At 41.7% G+C, this 19,664-nt stretch overlaps 1 protein-coding gene across 1 annotated transcript; it reads left to right on the plus strand.

Moving 5' to 3' along the window:
- The first annotated feature begins 72 nt into the window (after positions 1-72).
- LOC148373088 (cathepsin S-like) lies at positions 73-15,052 on the plus strand. Its single transcript, XM_088327590.1, has 8 exons — positions 73-271; positions 3,706-3,827; positions 3,899-4,021; positions 6,598-6,750; positions 7,703-7,927; positions 12,462-12,627; positions 12,696-12,798; positions 14,739-15,052. The coding sequence occupies exons 1-8, from the start codon at positions 259-261 to the stop codon at positions 14,833-14,835; spliced, it is 1,002 nt and encodes a 333-aa protein (XP_088183716.1). The 5' UTR covers positions 73-258; the 3' UTR covers positions 14,836-15,052.
- Positions 15,053-19,664: the final 4,612 nt, after the last annotated feature.

Raw genomic sequence — 19,664 nt, forward strand, 5'->3', positions numbered from 1 at the left:
AAAGTGGTTTTCGTGACGTCATAGACCGGAAGAGAAGTGCAGTGAATATATGAGCCGCTAGCCATCGCTGTTGACTTCTTTTTAACTCTAGTAAAAGAGGAAATAACCCACAAAACGGTTTTTTTCTCTTCTTCTTCCTCTTTTTGACGCATTATTCTTTGCTGAAATACCTGAAAACCTTTTTTATTGGAAGCTGAATATATTCAGTTAGTCGAAGAGGAACTTCGAGAAATCTTAGCTTCCTCTTCGGCCTTTGAGATGCTTCATTCAGGCAAGTCGCACCAACTTTCACAAAGTATTCGTTATTTTTCATCATTTTGCTCTAAATGGCATAGCGCGTCACTTTAAAATGTGTTTTTTATGGATTTAGGTCACATAAAATTTAAACAATTTGTAAAGTTTTTGTAAGAGTTTTTAAGTGATTCGATCATGGGCGTAACCATCTCGTTTTGGAGGGGTGCTCAACACCCCTCTATTCAACCCGAGCATTTTTAAAACTCTATGATAAACAATCTCCATTTGAATCAACTTATAGACTGCCCTTTTTCTAGACGAATTATGGTAAAGCACATCAGCATTTGCATAAGTGAATTGCCACAGTTATTGTCCATTCATTTATTTATAGACAGAATAGATTCTGTAATAAAACCTTCCAAGGAACTACTATTTTGAAATCCTGCCTTCTTCAGTATTCAGAACTAAGCATCCTGTTGATATTTAAATGACATTTAATGCTGCAGTGTACATAACGAAACTAAAAGTCAAGTCATTTTTATTTGTATAGCCCTTAATCACAAAGAGTCTCAAAGGGCTGCTCAGGTTATTGCATAGACTATTATTTATGACTATTATGACACCATCCCCTGATCTGAAACCAACATGAGGGCAAGGAAAAACTCTAAAACCTGAACATGAGGAAATTGAAGAAACCTTGAGAAGGGACCGCACATGTGGTAATCCCCCTTTCAGGATGACCAGGCTAAAATGAATGTTGCAATAACAAATAATACTGCAATATTGTCAACAAAAAGTATAGGTTATTCATATGCTATAGAGTAGAAGTGTGTTTTAAGCTTAGATTTAAACATTTCCACTGAGGTTGCAGGTCAGATCTCAGGGGGAAGAGCATTCCACAGCACCGGGGCCCGAATGGAGAACGCTTTCGAACATCCTGATTTCTTCTTGGCTCTTGGGATCACGAGTAGACCAGCATTTTCAGAGCGAAGGCTCGGGACCGGAACATAGGGGGAAATTAAATCTGAAAGATACGAGGGAGTAAGTCCATGTATGATTTTGTATAATACCAAGAGAACCTTGAAATCACATCTTAGGCTAACAGGGAGCCAATGCAGGTTAGCCAAAATCGGCGTAATGTGATCGGACTTTCTTGTCCTAGTTAAAAGCCTCGCTGCAGCTTTTTGTACCAGCTGAAGACTCTTGATTCTGGACTTCGGGAGACCGGAGAGTAGTGCATTACAGTGATCGAGACGGGAGGTAACAAAGTGTGAATTATAATATACGCATCCGACTGAGACAGTATAGAACGAATTTTAGCAATGTTGCGAAGATGGAAGAAAGCGGTTCTAGGAATTTTCTTCACGTGTGTTTGAAAGGACAGATCGGGGTCAAATAGGACACCTAAATTTTTAACTGAGTTACTCTGTGTGATGTGACATTTGTCAATGTTCACAGCAATTTTTGAGAATTAGTCACGGCATTTAGGTGGACCAATAACTAACATTTCAGTCTTTTCAGAGTTAAGACGCAAGAAATTTAGTGACGTCCACTCTTTTATCTGAGTGAGGCAGGCCTCCAAATTTCCACAATTTATTGTGGCAGATCCCTCCAACGGAAGATAGAGTTGAGTGTCATCTGCGTAGCAATGAAAACTGATATTATACTTGCGATTGATATCACCTCATGGAAGCATGTAAATGCTTAAAAGAAGGGGGCCAAGTACTGAACCCTGTGGAACACCACAGTTAACACTCAAGGGCTCAGATGTCATTACGCCATATTTAACACAGTGCGCCCTATCTGAAAGGTAGGATCGGAACCATGAGAGGACGGTTCCTGAGAGACCAATCCATTTTTCCAACCGTTCTAGTAAGATATCATGGTCCACTGTGTCAAAAGCAGCACTAAGGTCCAGCAGCAGCAAAAGTGATGAAGTGCCAGAGTCCATTACCAGTTGGTTACCTTAATCAGAGCTGTCTCAGTAGAGTGGTTAGCCCTGAATCCTGATTGCATGGATTCAAAAAGATTGTTTTCGGATATAAAATCATTCAGCTGCTGTGCCACCAATTTTTCAAGTACTTCAGAAAGAACCGGTTGGTTTGACACAGGTCTATAATTACATAAGCTTTCTGGATCAAGGTTGGGTCGTTTCAGTGTAGGTTTGATAACAGCGGACTTAAAATGTTACGTTCATAATATTTAGAACTGAAGGTCCAAGGACCCCAAAAAACAAATACACAACAAATATTAAATTAAAAACACTTTAAAGCCGCTACTGAATGAGGATTATTGTGATCCAATTCTGGTGAAAAGACGGTATTTAAAAGCACAGTGTGTATTATTTAGCATCTCCTATTTTAAAATAAAAAAATATTCATAAAATAGAAAAACAATATTGATTTGAATCATAAGCAGAAATACATGAACTTTCACATATACGTGGATTTTCTTGAAGGTGAAGACATTTGCTTTTATTTTACGTAACTTGAGCCCCACCTGGAGGGAGCTTATATAATTGTCCGCCATATGCTGCTACGGGTACCCCAAAAGGCAAAAACCTTGCTATGGATCCCTTTCCCTGTGCTGTAGCCAAGCTGCATTGTTAAAGCAGAATGGCAGAATTCATGTCAGTTTATAGCAGCCCATTGACACAAAAAGATCGTTGATCAACAATAGATATAGCTCAGAATAGCACAAAGTATGTGTTTGTCACGGTTGCCAATTGGCCCTGCTCATTTGGCGCCAGCTGCGGCTCGTTGACTCATTGGCTTCCCTCCTATTTAAGCTCAGTGCTCTCACTCACCCTTTGTCAGTCCGTCTACAAACCTCTGCACTCGCAAGACGTGTGTTTTGACTATGTCTGGTTTCCTGCTTGTGTTTCCTGTCGTTCCCGTCTTTTTTGCCCGGCGATTTTTTAATATCGATCTCCAGTTTGTTTGATATCAATATCCAGTGTCTGGTATCGTTCCCGTCTTTTTTGTCCTGTTTGATATTGATCTCCAGTGTCTCGTATCGTTCCCGTCTATCTCTTCCTTCTTGCTACCAAACTCCAGTCTCCAGTGTCTGATATCAATCCTGTCTGTCCCGTCCTGTCCGGTATCGACCCAATCCGTCCGTGTAACTGGTATTGATTTCGTCGGCTTCTGGCTTCCTGACGTTCCACGCCAGACTGCTGCCTTACCTCTCCCGCCCAGCAATCGCCGAATCACTGGCGTTTGTTTTAGCGTACATGACTACCCCATTTCCCGAAAAATAAAGCTTGTGTGAGAAACGTTACGCATCTGGGTCCTCTTCCTATTCTGGTTCTTGACAGTGTTAACAGCCAGATAGCGACTTAATTTCAGTTATGAAAGTCAACGGAAAATAAAAACCTGATAGGTTCCCTTTGAAAATAAAAAAATGGCCTTGAAAGTGCTTGAAAGGTGCTTAAATTTGGCGGTGAAATTGTGTACGAACCCCGAATTTCAGCAAATTTGAGTCTCCTGCTGGTCATGCTGCTCGTGTTGCCGGCGGCGGCCATGTTGGAGGTCAACCTGGATCCGCACTGGACGCTGTGGAAGAAGACGCACGGAAAGACGTACCACAGCCAGGTTAGGATATGGTTTTATGGTTTTATGACAATGGGACTTTTAATCCACAATTCTTATTTTCGGCCAATCAGCTGGAAGATGTTCATCGCCGGGGATTGTGGGAGAAGAACCTGATGCTCATCGCGCTGCACAACTTGGAAGCCTCCATGGGGCTCCACAGTTACCAGCTCAGCATGAACGTCCTTGGAGATCTGGTCAGGATCTTGGGTTTTCCCGCTCATGCAGACTGAAAATTGAGAATAAGACTAAGGATTGATTTAACGACTTGAAGGTCTATCTGTTTTTTATTTGTATTTTTTTTATTTGAAGTCGCTGACTCCCACCTGTCCCGTTTTTGCTCCCGTCTGTCTCCAGCTACGACCCGTTTTTGATCTCGACCATGTCTGCTCTCCTGTCCCGATTTACGACCCGTTTTTCATCCTGACCACATCTGCTCTCTCGTCTTGAATTACGACCGGTTTCTGACCCCGACCACGTTTTTGATCCCCTGACCGGCTATTGACCTGTTTTTCGGTCCTTGACACCTCCATCGAAGATCTACTTCCGTGTTCGGATCGCCTAGGGAACTCCAGATCGTGGGCGCAGCCCTTCCTCTTTCCTTTAATAATACTTGTGAGAAACGTAACGCAATTGGGTCCTGTTTCCGTTCTGGTCCTGACACAAATAACACCGGGGTGGGTTTCCTCAATGGTCTCTGGTTGATTAATGCCAGTCAGAAAATACAGCTAGGGTGGGTGCTTTGCAAGTGGCACCTGGCTTTGGCGACATCCTGTGGACATATCTAAAACAGCCAGTCATCGTTTGACTATATGCAGCTTATTTTGTGTCTTGTGCTTCTCTCAGAGCTGTAACACAGGCCACACAAGATGATGTGGCGGGCCACATCTGCCCCACGGGGCCTTAAGTTTAACACATATGGTTCAGATGGTTAGCATGGGTTCTATTTTCAAAAGCAGGCAGCTATTTACACAACCATAGGAAATAATAGCTCAAATTTCTTATTTTTTCCTGCCATTTTTAAAAAAGTACGACAACATTTTTACCAATTGTGGTGAAATTTGTATTCAAGCCCCTGTAAATCATAAAATTATTTAATGGATTCCTATCTAGTTTTTGTTGTTTTGTTTCGCAACTGTCTGTTTCCATGTACGGTTTCCTCATATTTTATACGTTTTTTGATCATTTCAAATTGTACTTTTTTTTTTTCAATTTTTTTCATTATCAATTTAACTAAAAACGGCCGAATTAGTGTCGTTGGAGTCTCTGGGAAGCTCTCTCCTGAAGTCCTTTAGCTCTCTCTTCTTATTGGCCATCTTCTCCTTGCACAATGGCGTGCCGACTCCTCCCATGGGCCCGCCAACGAAGCCCCCTGGGCTCCACCATCTCGGAAAAGAGTGCCGCGATGTCGTGAAAACTCAAAAACAACACCGAGCATTTCTACGTCATCAGGGCCTTGTTCTCAAAACAACGCCTGCTGTCCTCCGTCAGAATCCTGTTATCAAAATTCCCTAGTCAAAATATTCTGCATTTGGAACAGCGTGACCTGCCATTGAACTAAAGCCCAGTCAGTGAATATCTTGCATTAAACTCAATAAATGTAACTTGTATTCAATCGTATAAAATCCTTTATAATCAAATGTATAAAATCCTTCAATACTAAGCAGCACTAAATGTACTGGAAGTGGGAGGAAACTAAAAAATATGCTGAAAGAATTGTGTCTCAAAGTTGGTCAATCAAAAATTTGGGAATTTTGGGGGCCACTAGAGCTAGGGTCTCAATGAGGTCGGGCCGCATTCATATCAATATTCTCAAATCTTTTCAAAATAAATTTCTATACAAAAATGTTGTAAAAGTACAATTATATTAGGAATAGGAAAATCGATCAAAAATTTGAATTTTGGCACCAACTACCTCGGACTCTGATTGTCTCCCTGTCACTATTTAAACCCACGTCTATCTGTCCCCTGTTGTCAGTCCGTCTGTGAACCTCAGTGTACTTTAGGCAAGCTTTCTCGACCCTGGCTCCCACCTGCTTTTGCTACCGTCTGTTTCCCGCCTTCGACCAGTGTTTTGATCCTGACCACGTCTACTCTCCAATCCTGGCTTTCGACTCGTTTCGAACCCCGACCACGTTTTTTGCTCTCACACACACCGCTCACCTGATATAGAGTTTCTAGCAGTATCGCGTAGACCCTTCAATCTACCGAAAGAGCTAACTGTGGTCATTGCGGTTGCTGTTTACGTTCCACCGGATGCTAACGTTAGCATAGCGCTAAATCTCCTGCCCGCTGCTATCAATAAAAAGCATCTTGCACACCCCGACGGAGCTTTTATCGTCGCCGGCGACTTTAATCGGGCATGCTTAAGAACTGTACTTCCCAAATTCATTCAATACATGGACTTAGCAACCAGGGGGAAACATTGGACCGGGTGTACAGTAAAACCAAACATCTAGTTGGATCCGGCCATCTCTGTCTGTCCCTCACCCCCTCATACACCCCCCCCTCTGGAGGAAAACAAAGCCTATGCAACAAGGACAGCACAAACATCTCCTTTGTTCCTTTATCTTTGTTCTCCTTATGCTCACAGTAAAATGTGGAACTGGAGTGCCACGTCCAATTTCGTTGTCTCAATATATCCCATGTTGTAACAATGACAATAAAGGTATATTTTATTCTATTCTATTCAAATGGGGGCGAAGTTTCTGTTGCAAGGAGGGTTTTTTTTCAGTTAGAGAATATCTCTACACAGTATTTCTGTTTTTTGTAGACAACGGAGGAGATCCGCCAGTCTTTTGCCAACTTGACTCCTCCCACCGAGCTGCAGGACACGCCCTCAGATTCGCCACGCGGCCAAATTGCTGACCTTCCCGAGTCGGTGGACTGGCGGGAGCGCGGTTACGTCACTAGCGTCAAAATGCAGGTGAAAAAGCGGCGCCAGAAATATTCTATGACAAATTTGCATGTTCTCCCCGTGCTTGCGTGGGTTTCCTCCGGGCACTCCGGTTTCCTCCCACATTTCAAAAACATGCATTTCAGGTGGATTGGCCGGTCCAAATTGTCACTAGGTGTGAATGAGCGAGGGGAGTTGTCTGTCCCTGTGTGCCCTGCGATTGGTTGGCAACCGGTTCAGGGTGTCCCCTGCCCACTGCCCGATGATTGCTGGGATGGGCTCCAGCACCCCCGCGACCCTACTGAGGATAAGCGGTGCAGCTAATGAGATGAGAGATGAGATGAGACAAACTTTTTATATAATTTTTTATTCCTTTAAAAAATCTTATTGTGTTTATTTTTTCCGAGCTGTTATTTTTTTCTTTTTGTTCTCTATTTACTTTTTTCCTTCGTTTCTTTCTTTTTTTCTGGCTTTTTTCTGAATTTTTCTTTCTCTTTTCTCTTCCTTTTGTTTCTTTTTTCTCAGCTTTACACTACTTTTTCATTTTGGTATTTTTTTCTTTTTTGTTCTATTCCCCCTTCCTTGATGTCATTTTGTGCATAATTTGACATCATATTTGCTCGTGTAGGGATTAAAGCAGCAAAAACAACCTGAAGAGCCGTTGGGGACCCAAAAGAGTCGGTTCTTTTTAGTGAGCCGAGCCGAAAAAGCCGGTTCTCGAAAAACTCTATTGACTTTGCTCAACTTCGTTCTACTTCGACATTGACTTCAAAATACTGCATTTAGAACACAGCGTCAGGGGAACCCGTGTGTTTTTACCTTCATGCAAACTTTGGCTTCTTAATTAGCAATTTTGAGCCCTGATTTTTGTGAGCTGGCTAGATTTTCTTGTGCGTGGAAAAGCTCTGGGCAGTGCGCGATTGCGCACGCGCGCAGCTTAGAGGGAACATTGGTGCTAAGTGTGTCTTTGGGGTATTTGCAGGGGTCCTGTGGTTCCTGCTGGGCGTTCAGCGCGGCAGGGGCCCTGGAGGGCCAGCTGGCCAGGACCACGGGCCGCTTGGTGGACCTGAGCCCGCAAAATCTGATGGACTGCTCGCTCAAGTACGGCAACCGCGGCTGCAACGGGGGTTTCATCCACAGCGCCTTCAGATACGTCATCGATAACGGCGGCATCGACTCCGAGGAATCGTACCCGTACACCGGAAAGGTAAGTCCGTTTTGAAACCGTTAGCTTTTAGCGAGATGCTTTAGCTCATTAGAAATCGTTTTTAGGCCTCTCAGATATTGAATATTAGACTTGAGCTGACCCGTTAGGTTGCTGCGACCACCGTAAAATACGGACTATCGAGCGCACCTGATTATAAGCCGCACGCACCACATTTAACGGGCTTTACTGGTTTTGTCCTTACACAAGCCGCACCTCTATATAGGCCGCATGAGCCCATTTTGAAACATGTAACACAGTCACAATTTTATCCCGACTCTGACTTTAGGTGCCGTGATCATGATTACAAATATAGTACACAATGCAATCAATGCTGTCGGGAACATGAGCGGAAAATGATACCGGTACTTAAGGTTTGATGCAGACCTGCAGAGTCCGGGTCCCGTTAAAAGTAATCCAATGAAAAAAATGTATATTTCCAAAGTTAAGGGTGGGAAAAATAAATATCCACTATTGTCCGCTGCAACAACAAACAGATTTAACTCAGCTTCACCCCACTTCCCGTCAGCCCGCGTTTGCTCCGCCCCTTCTTTTTGATTCGACGGTAGAAAACATATCACAATAAGTCTCTAAAATAAATACATGACAAAAATATACAGTTGCAAATACATATTATACACGGTTACACATATTTACAAAGAAAGACGGTACACCGAGAGAGTTTTCAAAGTTTTAATAATAATAAAATAACTTTCATCCCAAACCATGCCTGTGAAAGGTACCACCACGCTACTCGTAACACGCTCGTTACGCATGAAGCGTAGCTGTTAAAAAAAGCCGTACCGCAATTGAGAAATTCACGGTAAACCGGCTTCATCTTTCTGCTTATAACTGTCGCCATCAAGGGCGTCTTCCTCATTATAGGAAAAAAACCTTTGTCATATGTACAATTCGAACGTAAACTAAGAGAATGCAGTCTACCTCGGCGCACTCATTCCACCGGTCTAAATCTTACCGTTAGAAAAATGTTATTATTTGGCCATCTTCTCCCCGCATGGCGTGTCGACTCCTCCCATGGGCGCGCCAAGGAAGCCCCCTGGGCTTCACCAACTCGTAGAAGAGTCCCGATGTCTGGGTTACTCAAAACAACACCGAGCGTTCCTATGTCATCAGGGCCTTTCTGCGTCACCAGCGTCTTGATGTGCTGATTATTTTATCAACCGTACGTCCCGTTCCCACCGTTCCTGTAAACAACATTTTCCACCAGGGTGCCCTGACCTCGCATCACAGCCCAGTCAGTGAATATTAATATTAAATGAAATTTGTATTCAATTGTATAAAATCCTTTATAGTCCAATGTATAAAATCTTTCAATATGTATAAGTATGTTTAAGGCTTGTATTAGTAATCTGTCTTATTTCAAACCCCGACTTTTTTCCGAGATGGTGGAGCCCAGGGGGCTTCGTTGGCGCGCCCATGGGAGGAGTCGGCACGCCATTGTGCAAGGAGGAGATGGCAAATAAGATGAGAGAGCTAAAGGCCTTCAGGAGAGGGCTTCCCAGAGACTCCAATGACAAGAATACGGCTGTTTTCGATGGAGTACACTTAGTTAAATTATTAGGGAAAATAAATCTGCCCCCGTGTGACGTTTTGTACGAAATAAATAAATGAATTAAAGAATAAAGTTGAGTTTAACTTACTTTTGGAAGATGCGTTTCAAGAGGTCCTCCTTCGTGGTAAAAAGTGGCCCAAAAAAAGCGATCTGAACATTTTCTCAACCGCATCGATTTTTCTTATTCCACTTGTATTTAAAAAGTAACGGCTCACCTCTTCTTTACACTTTACACCAACCATAATGAATGGATACACGAGATATTAAACAATAAAAACGTCAACGATACAGTAAGCATACTGTAGTATGTCTACACACAAACTAGGAAGTACAAAGAGGATTTCTTCTTTGGTGTGGAGGCTGGGGGACCTCTCACAGCGCCACACGCCGGTAGTGGCGGAAAGAAGCACTACAGTAATGTCCTGTACTCGGAAAAAGGTGCACACAATACAAAATCTGACTTACAGCAATGTCCGGATATTTTTCGACATCCCCCAAAAATTTTTTCGTATCTACCGTTTGTCGTGAATCGAATGATCGTAAGTAGGGGAGCGTCTATACATATATATATATATATATATATGCTACTACTTGGTGCTATATGTGCATCATTTATACATCCATCCATCCATCCATTATCTGCACCGCTTATTCTCAGTAGGGTCACGGGGGTGCTGGAGCCCATCCCAGCTATCTTCAGGCAATGGGCAGGGGACACCCTCAACTGCTTGCCAGAAAATCGCAGGGCAATAATTTATTTATTTATAATATTTTTATTTTATTTTTTATTAAAGCCCTTGCATTTACAATGATTTTTTGTTGATTGGATGGAGTTTGATAATTTGATGATCTGATTGTTTGTTTAAAAAAAAAATCAATAACTACGACTACAGTTACTCAGTAAAGTTACACCAAGCAGTTTTTTACGTTTACTCAAGTAAGAATTTGGATGACTACTTTTATTTCTATTTGAGTCATGTTATTCTGAAGTAAAAGTACTCTTATCTGAGTAAAATTTTGGCTACTCTACCCACCTCTGGATAAAACTGTCATTAACCAGAACAGGATCAGGACCCAAACGCGTGACGTTCTCACACAAGCCTTTTATCTTACGGGAAATGGGGAGTCAAATACGTCGGCGTGGCGTGGAAAGACAGGAAGTCAGAGACCGACGAGATCGATTCCAATTGCCCGAGTTGATATCGGACAGATGGGGTCTATACCGGACAGGACAGGACAGATAGGATAGATAATGAACCAGAATATCGAAAACAAACAGGACAAACTAGACAGGAACGAAAACTGGGGAGAATAATAAACAGTTGCAACCACGGTCCGGTGATCGCTGGTCGCAGGAAGCAGGTCGCCCTAAACGCGCAAGTGGGACTTCTGTGGCGAGCGATGGCGGTGTCAGGAACAGAAAAACGGGTCAGTAGCCGGCCAGGACAGGAGAGCAAAAAACGCGGTCAGGATCGGAAACGAGTCGAAAGCCAGGAGAGGAGAGTCGACGTGGTCAAGATCAAAAACAATCGTTATTCGGGGACGGGAGAGCAGACGTGGTTGTGATCAAAACAGATCGTAGCCGGAGACAAACAGGAGCAAAAAACGGGACAGGTGAAAAAGAGCTTGCGGTGTAAAAACAGATTCGTAGACGGACCGACAAAAGGGTACTAACAGGAGTGAGTTAAAATACTGACAGGGAACCAATCCGTCAACAAGCTGCTGCTGGCTTCACATGGGCAGGGCCAATTGGGCGCAATGGCAACCGTGACATTTTTGTAGTCTTTCTGTAGTTATAATTATGAAGTAATGCTGTAGTATTACTGTTTATTTTTGTAGTTGTATTTTGGTGGTATTTTGGTAGTATTTGTTGAGCGTTGGCGGTGTCGGGAACAGAAAAACGGGTCAGTAGCCGGGACAGGAGAGCAAAAACGTGGCCAGGATCGGAAACGAGTCGGAAGCCAGGAGAGGAGAGAAGACGTGGTCGAGATAAAAGAACGATCGTTATTTGGGGACGGGAGAACAGACGTGGTCGAGATCAAAAAAGGTCGTAATTCGTGATGGGAGAGCAGACGTGGTTGAGATCAAAACAGATCTTACCGGGAGACAAACAGGAGCAAAAACCGGGACAGGCAAAAAAGAGCTTGCCGTGTAAAAACAGAGATTCGTAGACAGACAAACAAAGGGGACTAACGGGACTGAGTTTAAATACTGACAGGGAGCCAATCCGTCAACAAGCTAATGCTGGCGCCACATGGGCTGGGCCAATTGGGCGCCATGGCAATTGTGACATTTTTGTAGTTATAATTATGAAGTAATGCTGTAGTATTACTGTTTAATTTTGTAGTATTTTTGTAGTTGGATTTTGGTGGTATTGTAGTAGTATTTGGCGAGCGATGGCGGTGTCGGGAACATAAAAACGGATCAGTAGCCGGGACAGGAGAGCAAAAAACGTGGTCGGGATCGGAATTCAGGAGAGAGGAGAGTCGACGTGGTCAGGATCAAAAAACGGGTGGAAGCCGAGAAACAAACAGCAAAAACAGGTGGGAGTCAGGGGCAGAAAACCTTACCTAGGGTACACTGAGGTTCGCAGACAGACTGACAACAGGTGACAGATAGATGTGGGTTCAAATATTGACAGGGAGCCAATCAGAGTCCGAGGCAGTTGGCGCCAAAGGAACGGGTACAGGTGCATCACATCGGTAATCAAGACACAAGGTTGAAATGATCAACACAGGCCTAGAGCTCCCTCTTGTGGTTTAATCTGGAAATAACACGAGAAGTGATATACAGTACTAGTAATAAAAATGCAAAACTCAATGATATAATAATGTGTTAATCATTTTACATATAAGCCTCACCGCCAACCAAACTATGAAAAAGAGTTATAGTTCAAAAATACAATAAATGAAAAGAAAACGTTGCATATAGTTTCTCATCATACGACTTCTTTGTTGTTGTCAGTGGGGCGAGTGCCGCTACAGCGCCGCCCTACGGGCCGCTAACTGCTCCAGCTACACGGTCCTGCCCAGAGACGACGAGGGCGCTCTGCGGCGAGCGCTCGCCACCATCGGACCCGTGTCGGTCGCCGTCGACGCTTCCAGGCCTGACTTTGCCTTTTACAGCAGCGGTGGGGAAAAAACTACAACTTATTGTAAAAAGTCGTTTCAGTCTGAATACTTCAATGGCTATTTCCAGGAGTTTACGATGACCCAAAGTGCTCTCAGAAAGTGAATCATGCAGTTTTGGCGGTGGGCTACGGGACTCTGGATGGAAAACCATTCTGGATGGTCAAGAACAGGTAAGAGCTTCATTTTGCCTAGATGATCTTAATAGGTGTGTGCTCTATCCCATAATATACATTAAAAATATATTTTTTTATGATGTCAACATTTTACAGCTTTGTAATACAATAATAATTGTAATACCAAAATCCATTGTTTACTGGGGACCAGAAGTCCTTGCATTATACAAAAATCTGCATAGTGAAGGCCCCCACTCATATCTATAGTCGACTGGGGATAATGGATCACAGCTGCGTAAGTGCTCTTCATCTTTGTCTGGGAAAATGAAAAAAAGGCACTACACATGGCAAAGAAGTGCTCTTTTGCATCAGTCAACGGGGAATAATGGATCGCAGCCAAAACAGTTAGCTTCATTCCAGGCAGGCCACAATGACGAGCTTCAGCGGACCACACCCTTAAAATATGTGCTCTGCTGGCCCCTGCTCGCTGTAATCGTTGACCAGGGATAATGGATCGCGGCTGATCAAGTGCTGTTCATTTTTGTGTGAAGGAATAAAAAAGAGCCTCTACGCATGACAAAAATTTGCTCCGACTGCACTAGTCAACAGTGGATGATGGATCACAGCCAAAACAGTTACCTTCATTATAGGGAGGCCACAAGTCATGCATCAGCAGACGAACCCCCCAAAAATTTGCCTCTTCCAGCCTCTGCTCGCAGCACTCATTGACCAGGGATAATGGATCACGACTGCTCAAGTGCTGTTCATTTTTTGTCTGGAAGAATGAAAAAATGAGCCACTACGCATGACACAAATTGGCTCTCACGGGACTTGTCAACAGGCGATAATGGATCACAGCCAAAACAGTTAGCTTCATTAAATCCAGGCCACAATGGCACGCTCAGCGGACCAACCCCCTAAAAAAATGTCCTGTGATGGCCCCTGCTCGCAGCAATCCTTTACCAGGGATAATGGATCATGGCTGCTCAAGTTCTGTTCATCTTTTGTCTGGAAGAATGAAAAAAAAGAGCCACAACGCATGACACAAATTGGCTCTCACGGGACTTGTCAACAGGCGATAATGGATCACAGCCAAAACAGTTAGCTTCATTTTATCCAGGCCACAATGGCACGCTTCAGCGGACCACCTCCTGAAAAATTTCCTCATCTGGCCCCTGCTCACAGCAATCGTTGACCAGGGATAACGGAACACTGCTGCTCAAGTGCTATTAATTTTAGGCTGGAAGAATGAAAAAAGAGCCACCACACATGAAAAAAAATGTGCTCTCTCTGCCCCGCTTTCAGAACTAGTCAACTAATGATAATGGATTGCAGTCATCACAGCTCAGTTTTTTTGTAGGCGGGCCACAATGGCCCGTTTCAGCAGTCCAAACCAAAAAGATGTGCGCTCTCCCAGTCCCTCCTCTCAGCAAAAGCCAACAGGGCGTAATGGATCTAGAGGCAACGGTGCATTTCATTTTAGGTAGGCCAGAATCTACGCTTCCTGACAAAACTGCCTTATTCTGGTCCCAGTTTGCAGCAATATGGGATTTGGGATAAAGGATTGGTGCAGTTAATTCTAGACAGAAATACAGTAATGGAAAAAAGGGCCGACACGCTTGACAAAAATTGTTCTCTGGTGGCTCCTGCTCTCGGCAATAGTCAACTGGGGATAATGGAGTGTGCCCACAATTGCGCATGTCATTTTATGCGGGCCGGAACAGCACACCTTACGACAAAAGTGCCTTTGTCCATTACCAGCTCTCAGCAATATGGGATGGGGGTAACGGATCACAGCCACACGAACGCAGTTAATTTTCAGTGCCCACTCCTAACAATATGTGATCAGGGATAACGGATCGCAGAATCTTATTTCAACTCTTGATGCACTAAAGCAACGAAGTAGAACAGAAAACAAAGTACAAGTTGCTGATAAATTGGGTGTCATGGCGTCCTCGTGTGGCCAGTCTTGGTAACTGCTTTTCTGTCTCTTGCAGCTGGGGTGCTTCGTTCGGGGAGAATGGCTACATCCGGATGGCACGCGGCAAAAACCAGTGTGGCATCGCCAAGTTCGCTTGCTATCCTGTCATGTAGGCCAGCAGAACAAATTAGAATTTTTATTTGAGATTTATTGTTTTTTTACAAAATTATGATCTCAAATCAGGATTAAGGTTTTAAGTGACATTACGGTTTCGAAATATGCACTTTAAATCAAGGGCGTCAGACGGGAGTGGGGTTTCAAATTTAGATGAAGGTTTGTTCTCAGTATTAGGTTATAATTAAGGTTTCAAAATAGAGTTGATCTCTAAAACTAGTGTACATGTTTGTACCCAGGGCTCAGAACCCAAGACTGATTTGACTAAAAGTTCGGAACTTTGACTGATTAGGGTTTCAAACTTGGTTTAGGGTTTCTAATATGATTTCTAAGTGACTTTTGGGTTTCAAACAAAAGTTTGAGTTTCAAAGTTTGAATTTCACAATAAGGTTGGGGTTTGAAATAAGGCTCTCAAATATTTTTAAAGTTTTTCCATTAGGGTTTTAAAGGTCTGTAATAAGAGTCCCAAACATAGTTTCAAAACGCGGTTTATTTTTTTTTATTAAGGTTTCTAACTAAGGTTAAGGTTTTAAGCTATAATTTGAGTTTCGAGTTTGGCTTTGACAATAAAATTATGGTTTGAAATAAGGCTGCCAATGTAAGTTTAAGGTTTCTTTTAAGGCTTCAAACTAAATTTTAGGGTTTCTAATACGAGTTTCAAAACAATCTTTCCTGGTTTAGCTTTTTTTATTGGGGTTTCTAACAAATGTTGTGTTACCAATGGTAACTAGGATTAGAGTTTCTACTTTAGGTTTCAACTGAAGTTTGATTTTTTAACAAAAAGTCGGGGTTTGAAATAAGGCTTCCAATTTAGCTTCAAGGCCTCTTATTAGGGTTTTAAACTAGGTAAGAGTTCCAAAGCTTCAAATTAAGGTTCAGGTCCAAAACAAAAGCCCTAGACTCTGACAAGAGTTTCTAATATAGGTTTCAACTGAATTTTGATTTTTAACAAAAAGTCGGGGTTTAAAATCAGGCTTCCAATTTACAATTAAGGTTTCTTACTACGGTTTTAATCTAGATTTTGGGTTCAAACACAGCTTCAAAATGGGTTCGGATGAGGGTTTAGACTAAGGTTTGGGTCCAAAACAAAAACACCAGACAAAAGTTTCTGATTAAGGTTTCAAAGTAAACTTTGTGATTAAAGTTTGTATTTCACAATAAAGTTTGGGTTTTAAACCAATGTTTCCGTCTCTAATATAAGGATATATATAGGGTTAAAGTTTCTTATTTAGGTTTCAAACTAATGTTTTAGTTTCAAAATAAAGTTAGGGTTTAAAATAAGGCTTCTTAATTAGATTCAAGGCCTCTTATTAGGGTTTTAAACCTGGTAAGAGTTCTAAACAAGGCTTCAATTTAAGGTTCGGGTCCAAAACAATAGCCCTAGACTCGGACAATTTAGGTTTTGAATTCAAACTCCGTGATTTCAGTTTGGGTTTCACAAAAAGGTTTGGGTTTGAAATTGGGCTTCAAACAAAGTTTCTTTTTAAAATAAAGGTTTTGGTTTCAAATTTGGAGTTTGCAGCAATGTACGGAGTTTGAAGTTAAGCAGATAAAGTAGGTCTAAAGTTTCCTAGGGTTTCAAATTAAAGTTAGGGTTTGAAATGAGGATCGCAAATAAGGTTTTTATTGTTCTTTGTATGGCTTCAAAGTAGGGTTAGGGTTTGTAATCAGAATTCCAAACATGTATTCTAAAATAGTTGTTTTTCTTTATCAGGGTTTCAAACAAAGGTTTGGGTTTTTAATAAAAGCTCAAACTTGAACTGGAGTTTTTTAATTGGGGTTTCAAATAAAAGTTTGGGTTTCAAAATTCAGTTGGGGTTTGAATTTGGGCCCCTAAACACAGGTTCTGAAGCCGGTTTAGGTGTTTTGATTAGGGTTTCAAACCAAAGTTTTGGTTTATAATTTGGATTTTACAGTAATGAAAGGGGTTTGAAATGTTAAGTTTCTGAGGGTTTCAAACCAATGTTAGGGTTTGAAATAAGGCTCCCGAACTTCTTTTGTATGGCTTCAAAAAAGTGTTCGGATTTGTGAGAAGAATTCTAGACATGGCTTCCAAACTAGGTTCTGATAAGGGTTTCAAATCAAGATTTAGGTTTGTAACAAAAGCAAAGATTTTAAAGGAAGCTTTTCAAATAAGGATTCATAGCTAAAGTTAGGGTTTCGAATAATATTTTGAAATTAAGCATCTGCTCATTGCAAATAAAAAAATATTTCTGTTCTTTGGCAAAATCACTGTAGCTCAGAAACGGTCGTTTCTAATTTCAGCTACACTCGGTTCCGAATGGAGGAAATTGTTTTATTTCATTGACGCTGAGGAACGAATTAAATGGTTTTCAGTTAATTCCTATTGGGAAAATTAGCTCAAGATATGAACAAGTCTAGAAAGAGCACTATCCAGGAATGGATCAATGATGTATGTTCTCGGATCGTTTATTTTTCAATTCTACTCATTGATGATGATATAGTGGCGTGTGGTGGCGACAAGGAACGAATTAATTGCTTTTCAGTTATTTCCTATTGGGAAAGTTAGCTCAAGATATGAACAAGTCTAGAAAGAGCACTATCCAGGAATGGATCAATGATGTATGTTCTCGGATCGTTTATTTTTCAATCCCACTCATTGATATGGATATAAGGGGTGCGTGGTGACTTCCTAGATATCGTAGCCCAAATGCATTTTGGGAAATGTAGTTTTTAGTCCAAGCTCAGACATTTTAAGCTCCAGAAGGCCGCATGAAATCACGAGGCGGGCCGCAATCGGCCTCCGGGCCGCGAGTTTTCCACTTGTGAAAGAACTGAAAGAAAACGTGTGTTGGGTTACAAATGAGTGTTTTTATTTTTTCTACTTTTTTGAGTGCAACATCACAACAAACAAGTTTCACATGAGGTATTCAAAGGGATTCTCTTGAGTTGCTGTTAGAAAAGAAAAAACAAAAACGGGAAAATCAAAAAAAATCCCCGCCTCGCTCGCCCGGTAAACGCGCTCAGTCAAATATTCGCGTATTTTTTATTTATTTTTTTCTTCCCGGCGGCGCCATTATCCCCCGTCGAAGCTTCTCCTTCGGGCCGGGAACGAGGGAGCGAGGTTGGCTTCTTCTTACAAACGTGGAAAAATAGCTTCTGTCTCCTACTTTGGTTCCGGGATGACTGGGGAAGGGGAAAGTCCCGGGATTTTGTCCTTTTTCGGGGAGGGGGACGAGAAGCAGGCGACGTTGATTACAGCAAGAACCTCCTTGCTTGGATTGTCACCTCCTTCCTTTTTGATTTTTGGTCTGAACGAGGGATTTATTTACACGCAGGATACATATGAAAGGGACGGAAGCTTGGGCTGGACGCAGGCCCGCCCGGACGCCTGCTAATAGATTGATTCCAGCTATTATTTTGGGGCGTAAAGGCTCGACATGGAAGAGACAGATGAGACGGACAAACGGACACCCTGACAAAATGGAATTCTTTGGTTACGGGATATCATCTCACACATTTGAGGTAGATGGTCGAGTTTTCATGTACACGAAAGGAAGTGGAAGGTTCGGGACATGTTTGACGGACACAGTCAAAAGAAAAAGTCTCAGTTCCAGGGTCTGACGTACCTCCTACCACCAGAGAGCCCCAATAGGGGGCTTGAACTGAGCACGGGTGTGTCCAATAATACTTTCTGGTTGAAACTACCGTTAATACTGCTGCAATTTTTGCAGATTACAATTTGAATGCTGAAGAGATAATGCACAACACAAAGTCGGTAATTATCCATTGCCTATAACAAATAAAAAATCTGTGCTAAAGGGATTATTAAAGTTAATACTGCTGCAATTTTTGCAGATTACAATTTGAATGCTGAAGAGATAATGCACAACACAAAGTTGTTCATTATCCATTGCCTATAACAAATAAAAAATATGTGCTAAAGGGATTATTAAAGTTAATACTGCTGCAATTTTTGCAGATTACAATTTGAATGCTGAAGAGATAATGCACAACACAAAGTTGTAAATTATCCATTGCCTATAACAAATAAAAAATCTGTGCTAAAATGATTATTAAAGTTAATACTGCTGCTATTTTTGCAGATTAAGATTTGAATGCTGAAGAGATAATGCACAACACAAAGTTGTTAATTATCCATTGCTTATAACAAATAAAAAATCTGTGCTAAAGGGATTATTAAAGTTAGTACTGCTGCAATTTTTGCAGATTACAATTTGAATGCTGAAGAGATAATGCACAACACAAAGTTGTTAATTATCCATTGCTTATAACAAATAAAAAATCTGTGCTAAAGGGATTATTAAAGTTAGTACTGCTGCAATTTTTGCAGATTACAATTTGAATGCTGAAGAGATAATGCACAACACAAAGTTGTTAATTATCCATTGCTTATAACAAATAAAAAATCTGTGCTAAAGGGATTATTAAAGCTACAAATTCTGGACAACAGCACACCAGAATAAAAACCTTTTGCGGAAATTTAAGGAAGAAATTCAACTTTGTTTTTGTTCAAGCCGTATCGGCTTTACAGCGATAAAAATTAACTCCTTCACGTCCATTTCGTATTTTAAATCAGCGGGGAAATGTCTATTACAGAAAAGTAACACATTTTGACTTGAATTTAAGACACTTGGAAATCTCAATCACTTAGCGCGGCACTGAATATGAATTTAAACAAGACTCACAAGCCGGATTTGATTGTTTTATAAGTCGCCTGATCTTAAAGGGACAGTGTCTAATATTTAGTGCCTCCGAATGGTACAAAAAATCTTGATTTGAATATGAGGCAAAACTACATTAACTATCTTACTAATGTTTATTTTAGTAAAAAACATTGAAGGCG

The sequence above is a fragment of the Urocampus carinirostris genome, chromosome 2 (assembly GCF_059441175.1).
Source record: "Urocampus carinirostris isolate Australia breed hairy pipefish chromosome 2, RoL_Ucar_1.0, whole genome shotgun sequence".
In the NCBI taxonomy this organism is placed as follows: Eukaryota; Metazoa; Chordata; class Actinopteri; order Syngnathiformes; family Syngnathidae; genus Urocampus; species Urocampus carinirostris.

Coding starts and splice junctions, on each gene's coding strand:
- LOC148373088 (XM_088327590.1), top strand. Junction 7,928..12,461: donor CGTACCCGTACACCGGAAAG/GTAAGTCCGTTT, acceptor TGTTGTTGTCAG/TGGGGCGAGTGCCGCTACAG. Junction 12,628..12,695: donor CTTTGCCTTTTACAGCAGCG/GTGGGGAAAAAA, acceptor GGCTATTTCCAG/GAGTTTACGATGACCCAAAG.